At 59.6% G+C, this 21,816-nt stretch overlaps 2 protein-coding genes across 2 annotated transcripts; both read right to left on the bottom strand.

Moving 5' to 3' along the window:
* Positions 1–1,507: 1,507 nt before the first annotated feature.
* Positions 1,508–12,336, bottom strand: EIF4B (eukaryotic translation initiation factor 4B). The gene is made up of 15 exons (XM_054649151.2): positions 12,231–12,336; positions 8,925–9,062; positions 7,564–7,772; positions 6,414–6,530; positions 6,165–6,219; positions 5,852–5,995; positions 5,349–5,459; positions 5,016–5,183; positions 4,363–4,597; positions 3,780–3,898; positions 3,490–3,700; positions 2,781–2,848; positions 2,389–2,476; positions 2,224–2,278; positions 1,508–1,689 (listed from the first exon to the last, which is right to left on the bottom strand). The coding sequence occupies exons 1-15, from the start codon at positions 12,241–12,243 to the stop codon at positions 1,612–1,614; spliced, it is 1,809 nt and encodes a 602-aa protein (XP_054505126.2). The 5' UTR covers positions 12,244–12,336; the 3' UTR covers positions 1,508–1,611.
* A 1,094-nt stretch (positions 12,337–13,430) lies between these two features.
* KRT18 (keratin 18) lies at positions 13,431–19,376 on the bottom strand. Its single transcript, XM_054649178.2, has 7 exons — positions 18,924–19,376; positions 18,048–18,130; positions 16,512–16,668; positions 16,278–16,442; positions 15,518–15,643; positions 14,559–14,782; positions 13,431–13,536 (listed from the first exon to the last, which is right to left on the bottom strand). Exons 1-7 carry the CDS (start codon positions 19,374–19,376, stop codon positions 13,431–13,433), a joined length of 1,314 nt encoding a protein of 437 aa, XP_054505153.1.
* Between the last annotated feature and the right edge of the window lie 2,440 nt (positions 19,377–21,816).

Raw genomic sequence — 21,816 nt, 5'->3', positions numbered from 1 at the left:
GGGTGCAGGGCCGGTTTCGGGTGCGGGTTATTGTGCAGGGGGCGTTGGGGTGCAGGGAGGGGATTGGGGTTCAGGAGGGGAATTGGGGAGGGGCTTTTCGGGGTGCAAGAAGAGGATTTGGGTTTGAGGTTTTCGAGGTGCAGACGGGATTGAGGGGCCCGATCAGGTCCCAGCCCGGCTGGGGTTGGCAGGATCCCATTCTCCCGGCCCCTGGGGTCCTCCCCCCGCCCCCGTCCCGGCCAGGACAGACCCCCCTTTGTGGGGCCGGAGCCGCCGCGGGGGGGGGCCGCATTCCAGCGGTGGGGAGGCGGCTCCAGCATTCCAGCGGTTGGGAAGAGCCGGGAAAGAGGAAGGGTGGGGGGGGGGGCGGCATCCCGGGGCTCGGTGCTGGGCCCGTGCCCCCAGTTAATTACCGTTAATTAACGGGGGCGGAGGAGGAATGGAAGGACGCAGAGAAGGAAGGATCAGGATGAAGGTGAAGGAGTAAAAATGAAAAAGGAGGAGGAAGAGGATGAAGAATCAGGGATGAGGAGGAAGAAGATGGAAGGAGGAGAAAAGTGAAGGATGAAGAAGGAAAAAGAAGGAAAGAGGAGGAAGAAAATGAGGTGGAAAGAGGAAGTTGAAGGGGAAACGGGAGATGGAATGATGGAGAGGAGGAATAAATAAGGAAGTGGAAGAGGAAAGGGGGGAAGAGCTAGAGAGGACGGAAGGAAGGAGGAGGATGAAGGAGGAGGAAAGGCAGGAAGAAAGAAGGAATGAAGAAGGATGAGGAAGGAGGAGGAAAGATGGAATGAGGGAAGAGAAGGATGCAAGAAGGAAAAAGGAAGCCCAGAGAAAGGAAGACCAATGTCAGGACAGGAAATTCCCCCTGGGGGGCTTTGGGAATTGCCCCGCTCCCCTCCAAGGTGGGGAGGAGAAGGGCAGAAGGATTTGGGGCCTTTCTGATCTTTTTCAGCTCATTTTATTGGAGAAGACAAACAGCCCCCAGCCTGGGGGAGAACCCCAAAACTCCCCCAGGACCTCCCAAAACCCCTGGGAAGGTTCTTTTTACACATTTTTACAGCCCACCCCAAATCCCAAAATCTCAGAGTATCTTGAGGTTCTGGGGTGGAAATCCAGGTTTTCCTGTGTAAAGGGCAGGGTTTGCATCCCAAAAATTGGGTGGGGGAATTGGGGGGCACCTGTGAGCAGGAGGATGATGAAGGTGTCCAGGGGGAAATCAACATTCCAGAGGTGAGGAAAATGGGAGGCAGAGGGAGATCCCAGGAGGGGGGATTGGGGGGTTGGATCCCTCCCAATCCCTGTTTTGGAGGGGCTCCAGTGAGGAGGGGGTGGGGGGAAGGCCAGCTCTTCCTCACCCCTTATTCCATGGAAAACACAGAGAGGGGGGCTTTTCTTTCGAGAAAACTCTTGGAATTACCCCTCCCGCCCCCTGTGCTGATTTTGGGGTGATTCCCGTTCATTCATGGTGGGTTTTTTTCGGGATTTAAGAAGCTGAGGGAATTGATGAGTTTTAGGCTTTATTTCCGTCTCGCCTGGATCAAGGTTGGGATTTTTGGGAATCTCCGGAGGTTCCCACGGCAGCTGAGGAGGAGGAGGGGGAGGAAGCTTTTACTCAGCTCCTTCTTCATCATCACCTTCATCCTCCCCATCCATGGAGAGCGCGGCATATTTGCTGGCATGGCTGAACTGCAGGAAAAACCAGGAAAAATTCCCAAAAATGGGATTTGAGAGGAATAAAGATCCCCAGGGACTCACACATCCCAAAACCAGGGGGTCACAGCCTCCCAAAAGGGGCCAGAGAAATCCAAAACTGCTGGGGTGGTTGAGCTGGGAGGGCCAGAGGGGTCATTGGTGAAAAAAAAAATCCCCAAGCCCGCAAAAAAACAAGATTTGAATGGGGTGAAGACCCCCAGGGGGTCATGCACCCCAAAAAGGGGAGTTCACAGCCTCCTCCAAAGGGGTTTCAGACTGCCCAAGGCTGAACTGTGGGGGTGGGCAGAGGGAGGGGGACAGTAAAGCAGAAAATTCCCAAAATACCCCAAAAAATGAGATTTGAGAGGTCGAAGTCCCCTGGGGGTTCAGTCACCTCCAAGAGGGGTCACAGCCCCTGCTGGTAACTGGAGGCATGGGGCATCAGTTATGGTGAAATTCCCCAAAACCCCCCAAACCCGGGATTTGAGGGGGGTCCCTCCCCTTCTCTGGGTCCCCCTGGATCCTTACAGAGGGGGGGTTCTCCTCCAGTTTCTTTGGCTCGTGCTCCTTCCGGGGGTCCCTCCTGAGGAGCAGAGGTCAGAGGTCAATTCCCAGGAAATTCCATGTGCCTGGGGGGGTTTCCCGGTTCCTGAGGGGGTTTTGGGGGGGGGGGGGGGGGGGGGGGTGTCTCACCTTTCAGGGTCCCCCATTCCTGCGGGGCCACGGCTGCAGCTCCGGCCCTTGGAGCTGCTCTCCCGACCCCCTTCAGGCTTCAGTTCCTCTGTTGGGAAAGGGTGGGGGGGTCACAGCCCCCAGAATCCCCTGAGCTCCCCAAGCCCTCCTGAGCCTCCCAGCAAGGCCTCAACATCCCTGGAACCCCCCAACCCCCTTTAAAACCCCCCACAAAATGCCTCAACCCTCCCAGATCCCCTGATACCAACCTCCCCCCGAGCCCCCCCCCATGCCCCCCTAAAATCCCCCAAAGCCCCCCTAAACACCTTCTGAGCCCCCCAAGTGCTCCCAAGACTTCCCCAAATCCCCAAAACCCATCCCAAGCCTTCCCAATCCCCTCCTCCCATTCTCACCTCTCCTCTGGGTGGTCCTGGGGGGGCCCGCATCATCTCCAGGGGGGGTGGGGCCAGAGGGGCCCCCACTGGGGAGACAGAAAAGGGGGGAGGGGCATCAGGGGGGGTCCCTGGAATGGCCCCAATCAAGGGACATGGGGGAATGGGGCATGGGAATGTTGGGATAGGGCCTGGGAATGCTGGGGTGGAGGACAGGAGTATTAGAATGGTCTGTCCACAGGGAATTCCTGGGAATGTTGGGATGGGGCACAGGAACATCCCTGAGCCACAGGAAAGTTGGGATTGGGCACAAGAATGCTGGGATGGAACCCAGGAAGGTTGGGATGAGCAGAAGAGTCTCCAGGGGCTGCAGGAATGTTGGGATGTGCCACAGAACATGGGGATGGGGCTTGGTAATATTGGGATGTGTGGCAGAAGCATCCCCAGGCCACAGGAATGTTGGGATGTGCCAGTGACTCCATGGAGTGGGCCACAGGAACACTGGGATGGTGCACAGGAACATGTCTGTGATAAAGGGGTGTTGGGATGGGCCTTAGAAAGGTTGGGATAGGCAACAGAAATGTTGAGATGTACTACAGGATCATCCCTGGGAATGTCAGGGTCCCCTACTCCTGGCCCTTGGGGTCCTCCACTAGGGAAAAGCAGGGACCCATGGAATGATTAGGGCTGGAAAAGCAACCCCCAGGCCACTCCTTCCTGGGACACTCACCTGGTTGGGGAGGCTTGCTCCGAGTCAGAGCTCTGGGAATTGCCGGGGGGGTTCTGGCTGCTCCGCTTCATCCAGGCGTTTTCCTTGGGAGGCGGTGCCGGCATCACCTTTGGCTTCTCCTCCCGGGATTTGGGGGGCGGTGAGGGTGGCTCCTCCTCTTTTCCTAGGGGCTCATTTTCCAGGGATTTCTCGCTCTCCCTCCTCCGTGTGGCTGGGGGGACACAAACCCGTGTGGCAGCTGCTGGCCGCCCCGGGCTGGGACGCTGCGGCTGCCCCGGACCCCGACTCACTCCGGCCGGTGGGGCCAGAGCCCGTGGACGTTCCCGGGGGTCCCGCGGGGCCGCTCTGGGAGGATTCGCTGCCTGTCCGGGATCGCTCCTGGTTCTCCTCGCTTCGCCAGCTTGGATGCCTGGGATAGGGTGGAAATAGGATCAGGGGACTGGGAAAGGGCTGCCCCATCCCACCTTTCCCATAGGATGAATGCCATCCCACCCGAACCACTCCCAAGGATCACTGCCACCCATCCCGCTTTTCCCTGGGGACCATTCCCTGTCCCTCCCATCTCTCTGTGGGGATCAGCCCCAATCTCCTGAGGGATCATTTCCATTCCATCCCACCCCTCCGTGGGGATCATTCCATGCCCATCCCTCGCTTTGCCACTGGATCATTCCTAGCCAATACCCCCTTTCCCAAGAGACCATTCCATATCCCCTCACCTTTTGGGTGACAAATCATTCTTTGTCCATCCCATCACTACTAAGTGATCGTTCCTTACCCATCCCATGTTTCCCAAAAGACCACTCCCAGCCCTTCCCACCTTTCCCAAGTGACCATCCCCATCCCATTCCCTCTTTCCCAAGGCAGCATTCCCACCTTTCCCGGGGCCGTCTGTCGATCCTCTTGTCGTCCTCCAGCTGCCGCTGGAGTTTTTCCTGCTCCTTCTGGAGCCGTTCCTCCACCTCCCGCTCCCGAGCCGCTGTATCCACAGGCTTGGCCCCCCCGAAGATGGAAGCAGCCCGGCTGGACTGAGCAGCGGGAGCTGCTGAAGTTTCCTCTTCCTTGGGAGCACTCCGGGGCTTCAGGTTGAGCTTCGGTCTCTGGGTGGGACCTGGGAACGAGCCAGGAGATCCAGGTGGGCATTGATCCCACCTGCAACAGTGCTGAGACTGACAGCATAATCCCTGTCCCATCCCGCCATTCCCAAGGAATCATCCCCTTCCCCAGCCCACCCTTCCCAAGGGATCATTCCCATTCTCTTTCACTTTTTCATGGGAACATTTCCATCCTAATCCACCTTTCCTGAGGAACCATTCTGTGTCCTTCCCACCTTTCCATGGGGATCATTCCTGTACCATCCTGCCTTTCTCAAGAGACCCTTCTCCCCCCATCCCTTCTTTCCCAAGGGATCATTCCCATCATATCCCACCATTCCCAAGGGACCACTCCCTATTGCTCCCACCTTTTCCACGGGATCATTCCCATCATATCCCACCATTCCCAAAGGAACGGCCCTAGTCCCACCCCACCTCTGTCCTCACGGCGGAAGTCATCCCGGCCGTAATCATCCCGGGAATTCCACCGATCCATCCGGTCATCCCGCCGGTCATAACGATCCTCATAGCCACGGTAGTCATCGTCCCGGCGGTACCCGCTTCCAAAGGCTCTCCGGCCGCTGCCTATTCGGGAATCGTAGCCTGGGGAAGGAGACGGATCATCTGAGAGTCACTAGGGATAATGCAGCCCAGATTCCCAGTGACAACAGTTTGGGAATTTGGGGGATTTCCAGTTACTCGCTGGCCATGGGGGGGGGGGTCTCGCTCCCACTCTCTCTGCCCATGAAAACCCTTGGGAATTCCCACCTCGGTCGTAATCCCTGCTGCGGTCGTCGTAGCGATCCCGGCTCCCAAAACCACGATCCATGTCCCGCCGTGGCCCGTCCCGATACCGGTCGTCATAGCGATCACGATATCCTGGAAGCAGGATGGGGTTTTACTGGGATAGGCACAGATTCCACGAGGAAGGAGGAAAATCCCAGTGCTCCATGTGGGAAAGGAGGAGGCCCCATTCATCCTTACAAACTGGGAATGAGCTCAGGTAGGAATGAAGAGTTTTGGGAATGAATGAGCTTGGAGTTGGAATGAGAGCTGAGAACAAATGAGCTCCAAATGGGGAATGAACAAGCTCAGGGTGGGACTGAGCTCCAAATGGAAATGAACAAACTCAGGGTGGCAATGAGCTCAGGTGGTTCCTAATCTCAGGCAGAGCAGTGTCAGCTGCCCCTAGATCTTGGGACAATGCTAGCTGCCAGGACACAGGGGAAGGAGGGAGTGCCTGGAATGCTGGGCCCATTCTCTTCACTCACTGTCCCCGAATCCATCGTCGCTCCGGCGTGGGGGGAAGTCATCGAAGGCATCGGGAGCAGCCGGACGCGCGCGCCAGTCGCTCTCGAACCGCTCTGAGTCCCGGAAGCGATCTCGGTCTCTGCCGAAGCAGCGATCATCCCGGTCTGCTGGCAGCCAGGGACACAGCCAGGGACAAGGGGAGGCAAAAGGAGTGGGAAAGGGAATGAAGATTAAAAGGAAAGGAAGGAAACAGGGCAGGGTCAGGGCTGGGCCCTTGGCCACTCTCCCTGAATCCCTACCCTGCCTGATCCATGTCCTCGGCTGGACACTCACCTTTATCCTGAGCTTGATCTGCCACATCCACTCGTATCCTTCTGTTTCCTAAAGACTGGGAACAACAATGGGAAGTGAGTGCTGGGCTGGGAATTCCCTCCCCATATCCCACCTGACCCTCCCCTCTTCCAGCTGGAAGCCATTTGCCCTTTTCCCACCAACTCCAGGCCCATGTCCAAACCCTTCTCCAGGTCCTTGGAGCCCCTTTAGGCCCTGAGATGTGCTCTTGGAAGCTGGGATTGGACTCACCTCTTCATTGAGGCTCAGGGCCTGGAACAGGGAATCGATATCCTCGAATTCCGCGTATCCGAAACCTTTCAACCTCTCGGGATTGGTGGGTTCCCGTGGGAGCCGCACGGCGCTGATCTGCGAAGGGAGGGAAGGCAGGGAAGCTCACCTCAGGATCTTGGCTTCCAAAAGGGGAATGCGGAAGGGTGGCAGGATCTGGGATGGAGCAACTCATGGATATCGAGGGATTGAGGGGGCTCCTCGTGCACGAGGAGGAAGACAGGGGTCCCACCCTAAACACTGCAGAACGTTCCAACATCTTTGGATTGAGGGACTGGGAAGAGAATCCCAGCTCTGGCAGCTGCACTGGGAACAATGGGAAGGGCCAGGTATGCTCTGCAGGCTCCTGCCCGGGCTCAGGGAAGCAGGAGCCATCTCAAAGCTCATTCCAGTGGAAAACCAGCCCCGGATGTGTCCAGCACAAGTCCCACGTGGACACAGGGTAGCCCACAACCTCCTTTTCCTAGATTTTGGCTCCCAAAGTGTGGGAGCTCCTTGCTCATTACTGATCGGAGCCCTGAGAAATGTCAGGAGCCACATTCCTAAATGACATCTTAGGGGGTCATGGGGTCCCCAAAGCATCCCTTAGATTTTTCTGGGGTGGATTTCCTGATGGGAAACCTCTTGCAAAGCCAGGATCTTGCTTGGACCAAACACGTCCATGGAATTATATTTAAAGAATGACAAATGCCAAGAAATAGGGAAAAGGAATGAGGAAGGCCAAGGTCAGGTACAGAGCTGGAGAGGGAAAAACAGGACAGGTTCAAATGGGAATAAACTTGGTTTTTCCCAATTTGTGGTTTTCAACACCTCTGTGTGATCCATGAGCTTCCTGATGCTGTTTTCTTTCCACCTGGGAGCAAATGAGCTGCCCTACCCTGCCCCACCCCCCAGTCTAACCTCCACCCGATTCCACAGGGAAACCCCCCCACTGGAGGTTCCTCAATCCCACTGGAAGAGCGGGAATGGCTGATCCATGGCTGGGGAATCAAGGGATTCTCTCAGGATCAACCTACAGACACCCACATCCCAGGAAAACGCCCCATGGCAATAGAATACGGGTGCCCAATAGAGAGAGAGCAGCATTTCTGCCCTCTGGAATGTCACTCACATTAAGTCCTCGGAAGAAATCCTTGATGGACTCTTCCGTGACATCGTAGGGCAGGTTTCCCAGGAATGCCGTGTACGGAGGGGATTTGGGGAGGCGGCTTCTGTCGATGTTGGGCTCGCGGGCAGCGCGCGGGGCCGTGGGAAGGATGGAGCGGTCGATCGGAGGCGCCCGGTAAACGTCGTCGTCATTGCTGTGCCACGTGGTGGAGACTGCAGAGAAACCCAGGATGTGGGCACAGACACACGGCCAGAGCCAGCTGGAGCTGACTGGGGCCAACTGGGGCCATCCTGAGCTGGCCAGGTCAGCTGGAGGCAGCAAATCATCCCACAGCCCACCCAGATGGAGGCAGCTGGAAGCAACTGGAGGCACTGGGAAGAAACCAGAGTCATCCAGAGGCACCCAGAGGCAACTGGTAAATCCACGGAAAAGGTGCCCTGAAGCCATCCAGAGCACCCAAGGCAGGGACAGACAATCCCATGAGTGGCTTTCCAGGATTCATTCCAGCTTGGATTCCAGCCTGGCTCAGTGGGAAGCTCTGGTGAATCCGGTCCCCAAAACCTCAATATCCCACTGCTGCTCCCCCACTTGGCTGGACACTGAGTCCCATCCCTAAGGAAAACTTGCACGGCTCTCCCAGCTTCATTTTTCCCCAAAAACTGAATAGCCAGTGGATTTTTCCAGTTATGGATGCCACTGGCAGCTAGGAATGCCAATCCTGGAGCCTTCCAATCTGGAAGGCAGGAATTACGTTCCAGGACCTGGGAATGACAGTCTGGAAGCTGGGAATGCCAACCTCAGAGCTCAGAATGGTGTCCAGGGATTGAGAATGCTGTTCCAGCTCTGGGAATACTGCTTCTAGGACTGGGAATGCCAATCACAGAGCTGAAAATGCCACTCTGGGGACTAAAAATGCTATCCTGGCTCCAGAAATGCTGCTCTGGAGGCTGGGAATGTAAATCCCCGAGGTGGGAATGTTGTCCTGGCTCCAGGAATGCCATCCTTGTCCTGGCTCTAGGAATGCCATCCTGGCTCTGGGAATGCTGCTCTCGGGGCTGGGAATGTAAATCCCAGAGCTGGGAACGCTGTCTCGGTTCCAGGAATGCCATCCTCATCCTGGTTCCAGGAATGCCATCCTGGCTCCAGGAATACCATTCTCATCCTGGCTCCAAGAATGCCATCCTGGCTCTGGGGGCTGGGAATGCTAACCCCAGAGCTGGGAATGCCATCCTAGCCCTGGGGATGGTGTTCTGGGGGCTGGGAATGCCATCTTGGCTCCAGGAATGCCATCCTGGCTCTGGGGGCTGGGAATGCCAACCCCAGGGCTGGGAATGCCATCCCGGCTCCAGGAATGCCACGCTCACCTTCCAGGTCGTCGGTCTCGTCGGCCCAGCTCACAGGTTTGGGGATGTAGGTGGGGCCCCCCCCGCCCCCCCCATCCTCAGCCAGGAAATCCGTGAGCGTCAGCGTCTTCCCCTTCTTTGGCTTCTTCTTCGCTGCCGCTGCAGGAGTGAGCGGAGATGTGGATCAGAGCGGGAACAGGAGTGGGGACGGGGGGAACTGAACAGGGAAAGGGTGGGAATGAGAGTGGGAATGGCAGGACAGAGAGGGAGTGAGAATGGAAATGGTGGGAATAGGAGTGGGGATGGGCAGGACAGAGAGGGAATGAGAATGGAAATGGTGGGAATGGGAGTGGGGATGGGCAGGACAGAGAGGGAATGAGAATGGAATCAGAGCGGGAATGGGAGCAGAAATGTGTGGGAATGAGAGCTGGGACAGGAGGGAATGAGAGCAGGAATGGGTGGGAATGGGAGGGAAGGAGAGTGGGAATAGGTGGCATGAGAGCAGGGACAGGAACAGGGTGGGGGCAGAGGGACTGGGGACACTGGGGTGGGACACAGGACACTGGAATAATGGGAGTGGGGACAGCAGGGTGGGACATAAGGCACAGGGATGGGATATGGGACACGAGGAGCTGACATGGAACGTGAAGCACCAGGATATAGGACACGAGACAATGGGATGGGACAGAAGACACCAGGGTGGGACACGAGGCCTTGGGATGGAGTACAAGGTGACAGGATGGGACACGGGACATTGGGATGGAATGGGAGGAGCTGGGATGGGACAGGAGCCACTGGGAAGGGACATGAGACAGGACAGCGGGAGCCAGGAGGAAACGGTACAGGAGGACATGGAGCACCAGGATGGGACAGGAGGCCCTGGGATGGGACACAAGGTGACAGATGGGGACATGGGATGATGAGAATGGGATGGGATGGGATGGGATGAGCTGGAACAGGACAGAAGCCACTGGGATGGGACATGAGGTGCCAGGAGGGGACATGAGATGGGACACAAGGCACCAGGATGAGATAGGAAGTGCTAGGATGGAACACAGAGCACCAGGATGGGACAGCAGCCACTGGGATGGGACAGGAGGAGTCAAGAGGAGACAGGAGGTGTCAGGATAGGACACAAGGAGTTGAGAGAGGACAGAAGCCACCAAGATGTGACAGCAGTCAGTGGGATGGGACATGAGGCACCAGGATGGGACACAAATGGGACATGAGGTACTGAGATGGGACAGAAGGCACCAGGAGGGGACACAGGATGGGACACAGGCACTTGCATGGAATATGGCACTGAGAGACACGAGGTGCTGGGATGTGCCATGAGGGCATCAGGGTGGGACAGGAGCCACCAGGACGGGACAGAAGGAACCAGGAATGGATGTGGGGCACCAGGATGGAACATGAGGAACTGGGATGGGACAGGAGGCAGCACAGGAGGAGCCAAGAGGGGACAGGAAGTGACAGAATAGAACACAAGATGGGACATGGGATGGGATACGAGGAGCTGGACATGAGGACCCAGGATAGGGACAGGAGACACAGGGGTGGATGGGGTTCCAGACTGGGACAGGGGACACCAGAATTGGACAGGAGCCACTGGGAGGGGACATACCAGGGGCCAGGAGCCACCCCCCAGCCCCCTTTATTTGTTATTCCCACTGGAAACATTGTCCCCATCCCACCCCCTGTGGGGACACACCCAGGCACAAGCTGTGACCCTCCTGGAAAACCTGGGTATTTCCTGGAAGGTGGCTTTGGATTTACAATTCCCTCCCTCTGGGAGGAACTGCTGCCCTCATGTGGCTCTGTCGCTGAATCTGGGACCTTTCCTGGCAAAAACTGCTGCATTTGCCAGGAAAAATCCCTCTGGGTGGAGCCAGGGGGGTTGGAGCCCCAGAGAAATGGTGGAGTCACCTCCTTCCCCCATCAGATTTTGGGGAGGTCAATAGTGGTCCCAGGGGGAGCAAAACTGATGGGTTTCAAGGACATGAAAGAGAAAGGCTTGGAAAAATATTCCCCTATTTTTTTTAAGGAGAGATCATGAATTTTTGGATGGGCAGAGCTTCTAGTCAGATATCCCTGACCAGAGATAATAATAATTAATGAATCAACCAAAGGGCTTTAACGAGGATAAAAAGGATGGAGGTCGGATTGCTCATAGAATGGCCTGGAAATGCGTTATTCCATGGAAATCCAGCATGGAGAGAACCACCACCACCGGTGTTTTCCCATGGGAACTGGGAGGGGTGGTGGTGTGTGAGACCCTCGGGATGGCTCCATCTTCTCCCAGTCCATCCCTTCCCTCTGCACTATGGATTTCAGGGAAGTGTGGGGCCATTCCTGGACTCCTATGGGAATCCCAGCCTGGGATGCAGGAGCGCCAAGGTGCTCAGAGCTGCCCCAGGGTGACCCCACCTCCCGCAGGAAACTAGCCTGGGACACTGCTGGGAATGCGGGAAGCACCTGAGGCCCAGGGAAAGCCGGGACAGGGATGGATCCAGGTGGGGTGGGGGCACCTTCCAACCCCCCCGTGCTCACCCCAGTACCGGGACCCCACCTCCCTCTCCAAGCAGAGCCGGGGACCCCGGGAGATGCTGCGGGATCGGGAATGGAGGGGAGAGCCGGGTTGGAACTGGGGGGCGTCTGGTGTGCCCCCCCACGCCGGGACCGACCCCTGAAGAGGCTGGAAGGGGTCACATCCTGCCCCGCCTCCCTCGTAATTGACCCCGAGGAGCCTCAAGGGCACCGCGGGCCCGGGAAGGGGGTCCCGGTGAAGCCCCTGCGGGCAAATGGAGGGGGGGAGCCTGATCCCACCTCTCCCCCCAAACTCCCGGTACCGGGGCCCCTCCGACCCCCCCCGTTCGCGGCCACGTGGGCGCGTCGCCCCCTCCCCCCCTTCCGCGCGCGCGCGCCGGGCCGCGCCCGGCGCGCGCACGTCAATCACTGGCTGGGCGCACGCACGTCAATCACCGGCCGGGCGCGCGCGCCCCCGCCAATGGGAGACGGGGGGGGTGTTGGGGGGCCCGGCGCGCGCACGTCAATCACAGGCCGCGCGCGCACCCCCGCCAATGGGAAGCGGCGGGAGGGGGGAGGAAGGGCGCGCGCCCGCCCTGAGGGGACGCGGCGGAGGAGGAAGGGGGGGGGTTCGGTTTTCCCGCCGCTTCCCCCGCTTTTCCCGCCACCGCCTCCCCCCCAGCACCATCTCCGGAAGCGACGGTGCTCGGAGCAGCCCCGGGACCGCCATCGGTGCCGCGATCAGTGCCCGCGGAGCTCCACGCGGGCCGGCGGGGCCCGGGCCCGCGGCGCAGCGCTCACCTGGGGCCGCCATGTTGGGACGAGGCAGAGAAGGCAAAGGACCCGGATGGCGGCGTCACGTGACCACGAGCGTCGCGCCCTGTCAGGGGGCGGGGCGAAGTTCGGGGGCGTGGTCGGGGCGGGGGCGGGGCCTGGGGCCGGCTGGTTCTGCGGGGGTGGGGCCGGAGGGGGAGGGACCGCCGGGACCCCCGGCACTGACACCCCCGGGCATCGGCCGACACCGACAGCTCCCGGCGCCCCAGGCACCACCGGGGGTGCTCGGAACTCCCGAGCATCGACACCCCGGACACCGAGACGCGCCGACCCCGTCACTCCCCGGAGCCCGGGACACTGCGACCCCTCGGCACTGACACCCCCGGGATTCCCGGTCTCTGGGAGCCCCGACAGCAGGAGCCCCGCATACAGGCTCCCACCCACACCGACAGCCCCAGGCACCGCGATGCCCCGCACACCGACACCCGTGGCAGCGCCCCGAGACCCCCAGTCCCGGCATCCCCGGGCACGTCACCCTCTGCGCACCAACACCCCCGGTCTGCTGACACCCCGGGGACTCCCGGACACCGCCACCCCCGGCCACTGACACTCCCAGGCATCTGCGCCGGGATCCCCGGGCACCGACGCCCGAGGAACTCCCGACGCCGGGACTCCTCGGCACGAGGATGCCCGCGACCCCCGAGCACCGCACCGGGACCCCCGAGCACCGCACCGGGACACCCGAGCACTGCACCGGGACCCTCGGGTACCGCACAGGGATCCCCGCTCCCGTTCCCCCCGTGTCCCCCCGGGAGCGGTTCAGGACAGGACGGCGCCCGGAGCTCGGGGCTGATCCCGGGGCCGGCTGGGACAGGGACGTTTTGGGGTCCTCCCGGCTGGTTCTGGGAGGTCGATGCCCCCAGGGACACCGACATGAGCAGGGGGCAAAAGGGGCGTCCCGGGGGGCATGGGCGACCGGGGGTCGTTGTCGGGATGGTGACAAGGAGGGGGTACAGGAATCCATCCCTCCCCCGACAGCTCCGCACACCCCGTGCCTCAGTTTCCTCCCGGTCTCAGCCCCATGTCCCCACCCCCGTTTTCCCCCTCCGGAAGGACACACCAACACATCCCATCTCCTATTCATAGGAATCAGCACTTTATTTGGATCTGGGGGGAGCTCGGGGACCCCCCCCGGGTTTTGGGGGCCAGGGATCCCCCGTGACCCCCTCAGTACGTGCGGACCTTCACCTCCCTGGTCTCGGTGATCACGCGCTTGGTGGGCCCTGTCCCTGCCGTGGTGGCCGTGGTCTCCTTGTCCAGGGCATCCCTCAGGCTGTAGGGGGGGTGGTTAGCGGTGGGGGCACCCAGGGGTCCCCTCCCCATGCTGGTAGTGTCCCCCCCTCAGTGTCACCCAACAGGTGATGGAGATGGCATGTCCAGTGGGATGGGCTGGGGTGTCCCAGCACCCTGGAGATTGTCCCCTCTGGGTGTCACCCTTGTCCCCTGGCTGTTCCCAAGATCTTGTAACTGCTGGGACCCGGACACTGGGACACCTGGGGCTCATCCCCTCTGATGTCACCATTGTCCCCATCCCCAGGCCATCCTGAAGGACAGACCTGGGATACATGATCTCCTGGGATCATCCCCCTGGATGTCACTGCTGTCCCCTGGCTGTCCCCAAAATCTTATAACTGGTGGGACCTGGACACCTCATCACAGGGGTCTCATCTGCCCTGGGTGTCCCCTCCCCATGCCAGGGACGGCACCTGGACACTCAATTCCTGGAATTATCCTTTTCCATCCCCTTCCCAGCCCATATACTCCCCCCTCTGTCTCCATTTCCCCCTCACCTCAATTTCTATCCCTCTGAATTTTCCCCCCCCTAAGCCCTTATACCTGAACTCACCCCCCAAACTTCCTCACCTGAGCTCTGTTTGCTCACCTTCCCCCAAAACCTGAATTCCCCCCCTTCACCTGAGCCCCTGTACGTGAACTCCCCTCTGATTTGAACTCCCACCCCCTGTACCTGCCTTCCTTCCCCTTCTCACCCAAACCACCCATATCTGAACTATACCTCCAAATTCCCCCCTCACCTGAACTTCTAACACCCCGTACCTGGATTCCTTCCCTCTCCACCAAACTCCCCCCCAAACCCTCTCATACCTGAACTTCCCTCTCACCTGAACCCTCCTGAACTCCTCCCCCTCACCTGAACCTCCCCTGACCTGAACTCACGCCCCCGTACCTGAACTTCCCCTCCCACCTGAACTTCCCCCTCGGCGCTATCTGAATTCCTTCCCCCCAGCTGAACCCCCCCGTACCCGATCCCTTCCCCAGTTCCCCCCCCCTGTTAACCTGAAGCCGTCGTCGCCCTCCAGCAGCTGCCGATATGTCGCGATCTCCGCCTCGAGCCGGTCCTTGAGGCCGAGCAGCTCCCGGTGCTGCTCGTTCTGCCGCTGGAGCTGCGCCCGCACGTCCCGCAGCTCTGCCTCGGCCGCGCTCACCTGGAGCTGCACCTGCGCCAGGTGAGCCCCGGCCCGCGCCTCGGCCTCGGCCAGCGCCGCCTCCAGACCCGCGTTCTGGGGGAACCCGGGCGATTAGCGGGGTTCGGGGGACTCAGCACCCCGAGTTCATCCCGAGCTTCAGCCTCGGCCAGCGCCGCCTCCAGACCCAAGTTCTGGAGGGATTGGGGGGTTAACGCGGTTTTGGGGGAGTTCACTTTGATCTGAGCCTCAGCCTCGACAACGGCAGCCTCTAAATCTGTGTTATGGGGTGTTCGTGGGGGAATTAGGGGGTTTTGGGGCAGCCAGAACCCCTAAAATGGGGGGATTGGAGGATCTGCACCAAGAAAATGGGGGGGGTGAGTCACCTTGGGCTCAGCCAGTGACTCCAGACCCACATTCAGGGGAATGTAGGGGTTTTTCAGGGGTTCACCCCAAATCCTGGGGGTTTACCCTGAGCATTGGTTGATGCAGACCCCAAACCTGTGTTCTGGGGGGGATCAGGGGAGGATTAGGGCGTCTTATGGGGGTTCACCATGCCCTGAGCCTCAGGCTCAGGCAGTGCCACCTCCAGCCCCGAGTTCTGGGGAATTCAGAGGGTTTGGGGTCAGTGGAGGGGGTCAAGACTTCAAAAATGGCCTTTGTGTGGCTGGAGTTATGGGTTGGGGGTTGGAGGGGTTTTGGGGCTCTGGAGCCATGGATTAAGGGGAGCTAGGTTTTTTGGAGGGGGAGTTGGGAATGTGAGGCTGTGAATTGAGGGATTTGGGGGGCAGGTTGGGGTTTTTTGGGGGAGTTTGGAGAATTTTGGGGTACCTGGTTGCGCAGGGCCTCAAGGTCAATCTCGAGGGTTTGCAGTGAGCGACGCAGGGCCCCAACAGTGCCTCGTGCCACGTCCAGGTCCTTCGTGCTCTGCGTCACCTCCAGGGTGGTCTCTGTGATCTGGGAGGGAAAGGAGGGGTCTGGGGGGGCCTGGGGACAACCTTGGGGTCTGGGGGGCAGCAGCCTTGGTGCCACCCATCAGGAGCACCCCAAGTCCTGGAGGGGAGGTGGGGGAGTGAGACCATCCCAAGAAGAGCCAGACTGAGGCATGGGACCCTAATGGGGGTCCCACACTGTGGGGGTGCCCTAGGAGGGGCTCCAAACTTGCACCTTGGACAGAGGCCATCCCAAAAGTGTCCCCAAGGGTGGACCAGGAACCTCCTGGAGCAGTTCACCCCAGGGCTGCCACTGAAAATGTCACGAGTGTCCACCCAGGTCCCTCCTGGGTGTGCCACCCCTCTTCCCCCTGGCTTTGTGGGGCTTCTTTGGGGACCTCCCATGCTACCCTGGGGACACCCCCCAAAAGGGGTTTCCCCTTTTTTGGGACCCCCCCCAGTGGCCTCCCATTGGGGACACCCCTATGGAGTGTCATTGGGGACCCTTGGATGTGGACTGGTGGGGGTTTGGGGTCTCCAACTCTCACCCCCTCTGCTTCTTCAGGTCCTCCAGGACCATTGTCCTGGATCCACTGCTCCCCCAGGATCGTTTTGGGGCTGGTTTTGGGTGGGATTTGAGGTTTTTTAGGGTTCCGTACCTGCTGCCCCCACTGCTTCTCCAGGTCCTCCAGATTTTTCTGGGCCAGGGCATCATACTGAGCCCGCAGCTCTCCCAGGACCTTCCCTAAATCCTGTGACTGCGGAGCGTCCACCTCCACCGTCAGCGCTGACTGCGAGGCCTGCGCCCGCAGGTCCTGCACTTCCTGGAGGCAGCATGGGTCAGTTTGGGGTCCCACAGCCCCTCCCGAGCCCCCCAAGTCCTCTGGACCCACCAGGTCATGGTCCTTGCGCAGCAGGATCAGCTCCTCACGCAGGGCCTCGATGTCCCCCTCGAGCTGCAGCCGCGTCATGTTGGTGTCGTCCAGGACCTTGCGCAGCCCGGCGATGTCGCTGTCCACCGACAGGCGGATGGCCAGCTCTGCCTCGAACCTGGACACGCCGCAGGAATGGAGAGCCAGGGTGGGACACGGAGCTGAGCCAGCCTTGTGCCCGTTCTTTACTTTGTCCTTGTTTCTGTCCCTGATGTATCCTTGTCCCCCACCCCCATCATCAGCCCCATTTCCATCCCCAACCCAACACAGCCTTTTCCTCATCCTCGTTCAATCCCCATCATCCTCAGCCCCGTTTCTATCCCCAACACATCCTTCTCCCCATCCCTGTCCCATCCCCATCCCATTCCCATCATCCTCATTTCCTTCTCCATTTCCCTTCCCATCCTTGTCCTCATCTCTATTTTCAATTCCATCCCATCTCCTTGTCCCACCCTCACCTCATTTCCATCTCCAGCCCCACCTGACCTCATCCCATCACTGTCTCCATCCATGTTCTTATCCCTGTCTCATCTCCTCTGCCACCTCCACTCATCCTATCTTTGTTCCTGTTCCCATTCTCATTCTCATCCTTCTCCTTGTCTTCATCCCCATTTTTATCCCCTGTTCCCGTTCCCATTCCTGTCTCATCCTATTCCTCATCCTCATCTCCAGTTCTGTCCCATCCCTGTCTCCATCCATGTTCCCATTCCTGTCTCATCCCAACTCTAACCTACAGCTGTCCCCATCCCTGTTCTTTTCCCTGTCCCCATCCAGTTTCCCATCCCCATTTCCACTCCTGTTTCCATCTTTGACCTTGTCCTCATCCTGATTTCCATCCTCAGCCCATCCCTGTCCCTGTCCACATCCAGTCTCCATTACCACTCCTATTTCCATCCTTGTCCTTGTGCACTCCCTGTCCCATCTCCACCCCTTTCCAATCCCTGTACCCACCTCCTTTCCACCCATCCCCATTCAGTCCCCATCCCATCCTCATCCTCACTCCCATTGCCACCTGTTCTCTCTCTAGTCACCATCCCCATCCACATCTCCATCCATTTCCACCCTATTCCCATTCCCACTCCTGTTTCCATGCTGGTCTCCATCCCATCTCCCTCACCATCCTTATCCCCATTCCCACCCCCCTGTTTCCATCCTTGTCCTTGTCTTCATCCCCATCTCGTCTCCATTCCCATCCTCATCCCCATTCACACCCCCATCCTCACCCTCATCCCCCCTCCATCTTCATCCCCATTCCTACCCAATCCCACCCCTATTCCCATCTCCATTCCCACCTTGTTTCCAACTCCATTTCCACCCCATCCCCATTCCCACCCCTATTTCCACCCCATCTCCACCCTCTTTTCCATCATATTCCCACCCCCATTTCCATCCCCATTCTCACTCCATCCTCATTCCCATGTCACTCCTGCCATGTTCCCACCCCCATTACTCCCAGTATTCCCAGTATTCCCAGTATCCCCAGTATCCCTCCCTCACTTGACCCGGAAGTCATCAGCCGCCAGCCGAGCGTTGTCAATCTGCAGCACAGTGCGTGCATTCTCCACTGTGCTCTCCAGGATCTGGGATGGGGACACGAGGATACCCGTGGATACAGGGGACACACGGACATGGGGGCACACGGGCATGCAGGGACAGATGGACACATGGGCATGGGGACACGGACATGAGTGGACACGGGGAAATGGGGACTCATGGGGAGGGGCATGGGGAGACACAGACAGGGGGACATGTGGACATGGGGGTGCACGGATGGGGGACGTGTGGAGGGACACACGGACATGAGGGGACACGGGTGGACACACACAGACACGGAGACAGACACAGGTGAACACATGGATATGGGGGGTATGGACACATGGACACGCAGACACAGGGACACTCACAGGGATGCAGGGACACAGGGACACGTGTCACCGTCGCCGTGGCAGGGTGACTTCCCCGGCCCCCCTTCCCTGCAGGGCCTCGCCCCGGAAAAGCTGCGATAGCCCAGGGTGGGGGCGGGGCGGGGGCGCCTAGGTGTGTGTGGGGGGGGAGGGGTGCCGGTCACCTTGAGGAGGCTCCAGGAGGGGCTTTGGGGACACCGGGGGGGTCTAATTTACCCAAAAATCGGAGTAAGAATGGAGGGGGGACTCCTTCGACACTGCCCCACCACGGTGGCCTTGGTCACGTCCTTCGCTCCCCCCGTGGGGAGACCCCCCCCCCCCCCGAGCCCCCCACCCACGGGACTTACAGACCTCCCCAAGCCCCCCTACGCCCTCCCAGGGACGTACAGACCTTCCACAGATACAAAGTTCAGCTCTTTCCCTCTCCCTCCCCAGTTAATGTTTAACCCCAACCCCCCCGCGCGCCCACCTTGTCCCGTAGCTCCTCTATCAGCTCCCACTGGGGGCTCCAGTCGTGGGCGCTGGGTCCCTTTTGGGCCATAAACTCCCGGATTTGGGTCTCCAGGCGCCGGTTCTCCCGCTCCAGTCTCCGCACCTGCTCCAGGTACGTGGCCAGGCGGTCGTTGAGGTCCTGCATCGCCTCCTTCTCGTTGGCCACGGTCCCGGAGCCCCCCAGGAGGAGGCTGCCCCCCAGGCCGGCCCCATAACCGGCCCCATAACCGGCCCCAAAGGCGCCCCCGGCGCTGCTCAGGGTGCGGGTGACGGAGATCCGGGACCCCGCGCCCCCCGCCCCCGCGTACACGCTCGCGGCGCTGCCCAGGGGGGCGAAGCGGCGGCCGGGGGCGATCCCGGGGGTCCCGAGGGTCCCGATCCCGCCGGAGCGGACGGAGCTGGAATAGACGGTGCGGCGGGAGAAGCTCATGGGGACGGCGGCACGACGGCGGGAGCCCGAGAGTAGCACGGACGGACGCACGGATGGAATTCCGGGCGGGAATTCTGGCCGGGATTTATAGCCGGGAGCGGCCCCGCGGCACCTCCCCACGGCCTCGCTCCCGGGAAGGGAAGGTGCGGCTGGAGCCAGCCCAGGGCTTTGTTCCTGCGGAGACCGGCCCCAAAACCTGAGGAGTGGGGTGTGAGGGAAAATAATCAGCCCCAAAACTCGAGGGATGTGAGGCAGAGGTTTGGGAGTCTGACCCAGAAATGGGAAATGCAGGGCAAGGGAAAGGGAATCAACCCCAAAACTTGTGGGGTGCAGGGTGGGTGGAAAGGGGTATGACCCAGAACTGTGGGGTGGGGGACAGAGGGAAAGGAATCAGCCCCAGAACTTGTAGGATGAGGGTTGGAGGGATGGGTATCTGACCCAGGATTTGTGATGTGTGTTCAGAATGATGGCATCGACCCCATAACTGTGGGGTGGGGAACGAAGGAATAGGACTTGGCCCCAGAACTGTGGGATGTGGGGCAGGGTCAGCCCCACACCTTTTCAGGTCACCATAGCCAGCCCCACATCACCCTACTAATCTTTGCACTGCTGCAGCCCCTGCCTGACTGAGACCCCCTGTTTTACCCTATTCCTGGCCTGTTCTGCTCTGTTTTCCCCATTTTGCCCCATTTTGTCCTATTTTGCCCTGTTCATATCCCGTTTACTCATTTTTGCCCACTTTTGAGCCATCCCTGCCTTGCTTTATCTCTTCTGTCCTATTTTTGCCCATTTCTCATTTTCCCCATTTCCTCCATTCCTGTCTTTTTGCTTCATTTTACTCCATTTATGCAAAATCTTCCCATTTTGCTGTTTTGCCTCATTTTGCTGTCTTACCCCATTCCTGTCCCATTTTACTAGTTTTTGCCCTATTTTGTCATTTTATCCCATTCTAGTCCCACTTTAACCCTTTTTGCCTGATCTTGCCCTGTTTTTATCCCATTCATGTCCCATTTATCCCTTGTTGCCCGATTTTGCCCCATCTCTGTCCAGTTTTGCTGGTTTCCATCCCCCTTTTTTTTTGCTGTTTCTGCCCATTTTGTCCTTCCCCTTTTTCTCCAATTTCCCTTTTCACCCATGTTTTTCTCCGCTTTGCCCCATTCCTTCCCTTCCATTCCCTTTGTTTTGCCCCATTCCTGCCCAATTTTTCCCCATTTCCCCCCACTTATGCTCAATTTTATCCTGTTCTGCCCCGTCTCCCCCTTCTCCCCCTTTTTGCCCCGTTTCCCTTCTTTTTTCTCCATTTTCCCCGCGGGGTCCCTGAGGTGCCGGACCCGAGGGTCCCAGGGGGTCCCGCCCAGGGTGCAGTGGCCTCGTCCCTCTTTGGGGACCCCCTGGGACCCCCTGAAGGGCATGGGGGAGGGGCGGGGGTGTCAGGGCTGCTCCCACCCTGGGCCTTATCAGGAACATTCCGGGCGTTCCGGGTGGGTGACGTGTCCCACCCGTGTCCCCCCGCCCCGCCGTGTTCCCCCTCCCACTTGCCCCAAATGTCCCCCATGTCCCTGTGAGCCCCCGGTGTCCCCACACATCCCCCCAGTGTGTCCCTTGCGTGTCACCCGCTATCCCCCAGTGTCCACTCCTCGTGTCCTCCCGTGTCCCCCTGAGTCCCCCCCATGCCAATAACGTCCCCCATCCCCCCGTCACCTCACGGCCACCCCGTGTTCCCCCCGTGTCCCTCCGTGCCTCAGTGTCCCCATCTGATGGCGAGGGGGGGCTCAGCTGGGGCCGTCAAGGGCTTAGGGGGTCCCCACTGCTCCTTGGGTGGTCTTGGGGGTCTGGGGCAGTGTCCTGCAGGGTCTGGGACCTACCCTACCCCCCCTACCAGGGTTATCTCTGGAAATTCCTTCCTGATAAGACGGGCGGGATTTAGGGAGGGAGCTGGAGGTGGTGGGAGCCCCTGGGGGGGCAGAGGGGGGAAGCAGATCGTGTTCCCTCCTGGGCATCGCAGGTCTGGGGGGGCTTGAGACCCTCCCTGTAGGGCTGGGCTGCTCAGACCCATTGACCCCCCCGGGTGGAATCTGGATGGATTTGGGAGGGAAGGGAAAGAAGGGAGGAAGGGAAAGAAGGGAAGGAGGAAGGAAGTGGCGGAAGTGGCGGAAGGAAGGAAGTGGGGGAAGGAAGGAAGTGGCGGAAAGAAGTGGCGGAAGGAAGGAAGGAAGTGGCGGAAGGAAGTGGCGGAAGGAAGGAAGTGGCGGAAGTGGCGGAAGTGGCGGAAGGAAGGAAGGAAGTGGCGGAAGTGGCGGAAGGAAGGAAGTGGCGGAAGTGGCGGAAGTGGCGGAAGGAAGGAAGGAAGTGGCGGAAGGAAGGAAGGAAGTGGCGGAAGGAAGGAAGGAAGTGGCGGAAGGAAGTGGCGGAAGGAAGTGGCGGAAGGAAGGAAGGAAGT

Source organism: Agelaius phoeniceus, chromosome 35 (assembly GCF_051311805.1).
Source record: "Agelaius phoeniceus isolate bAgePho1 chromosome 35, bAgePho1.hap1, whole genome shotgun sequence".
Classification (NCBI taxonomy): Eukaryota; Metazoa; Chordata; class Aves; order Passeriformes; family Icteridae; genus Agelaius; species Agelaius phoeniceus.
The sequence above is the reverse complement of the archived record's forward strand: the minus strand, read 5'-3'. Positions and strand labels throughout refer to the sequence as shown.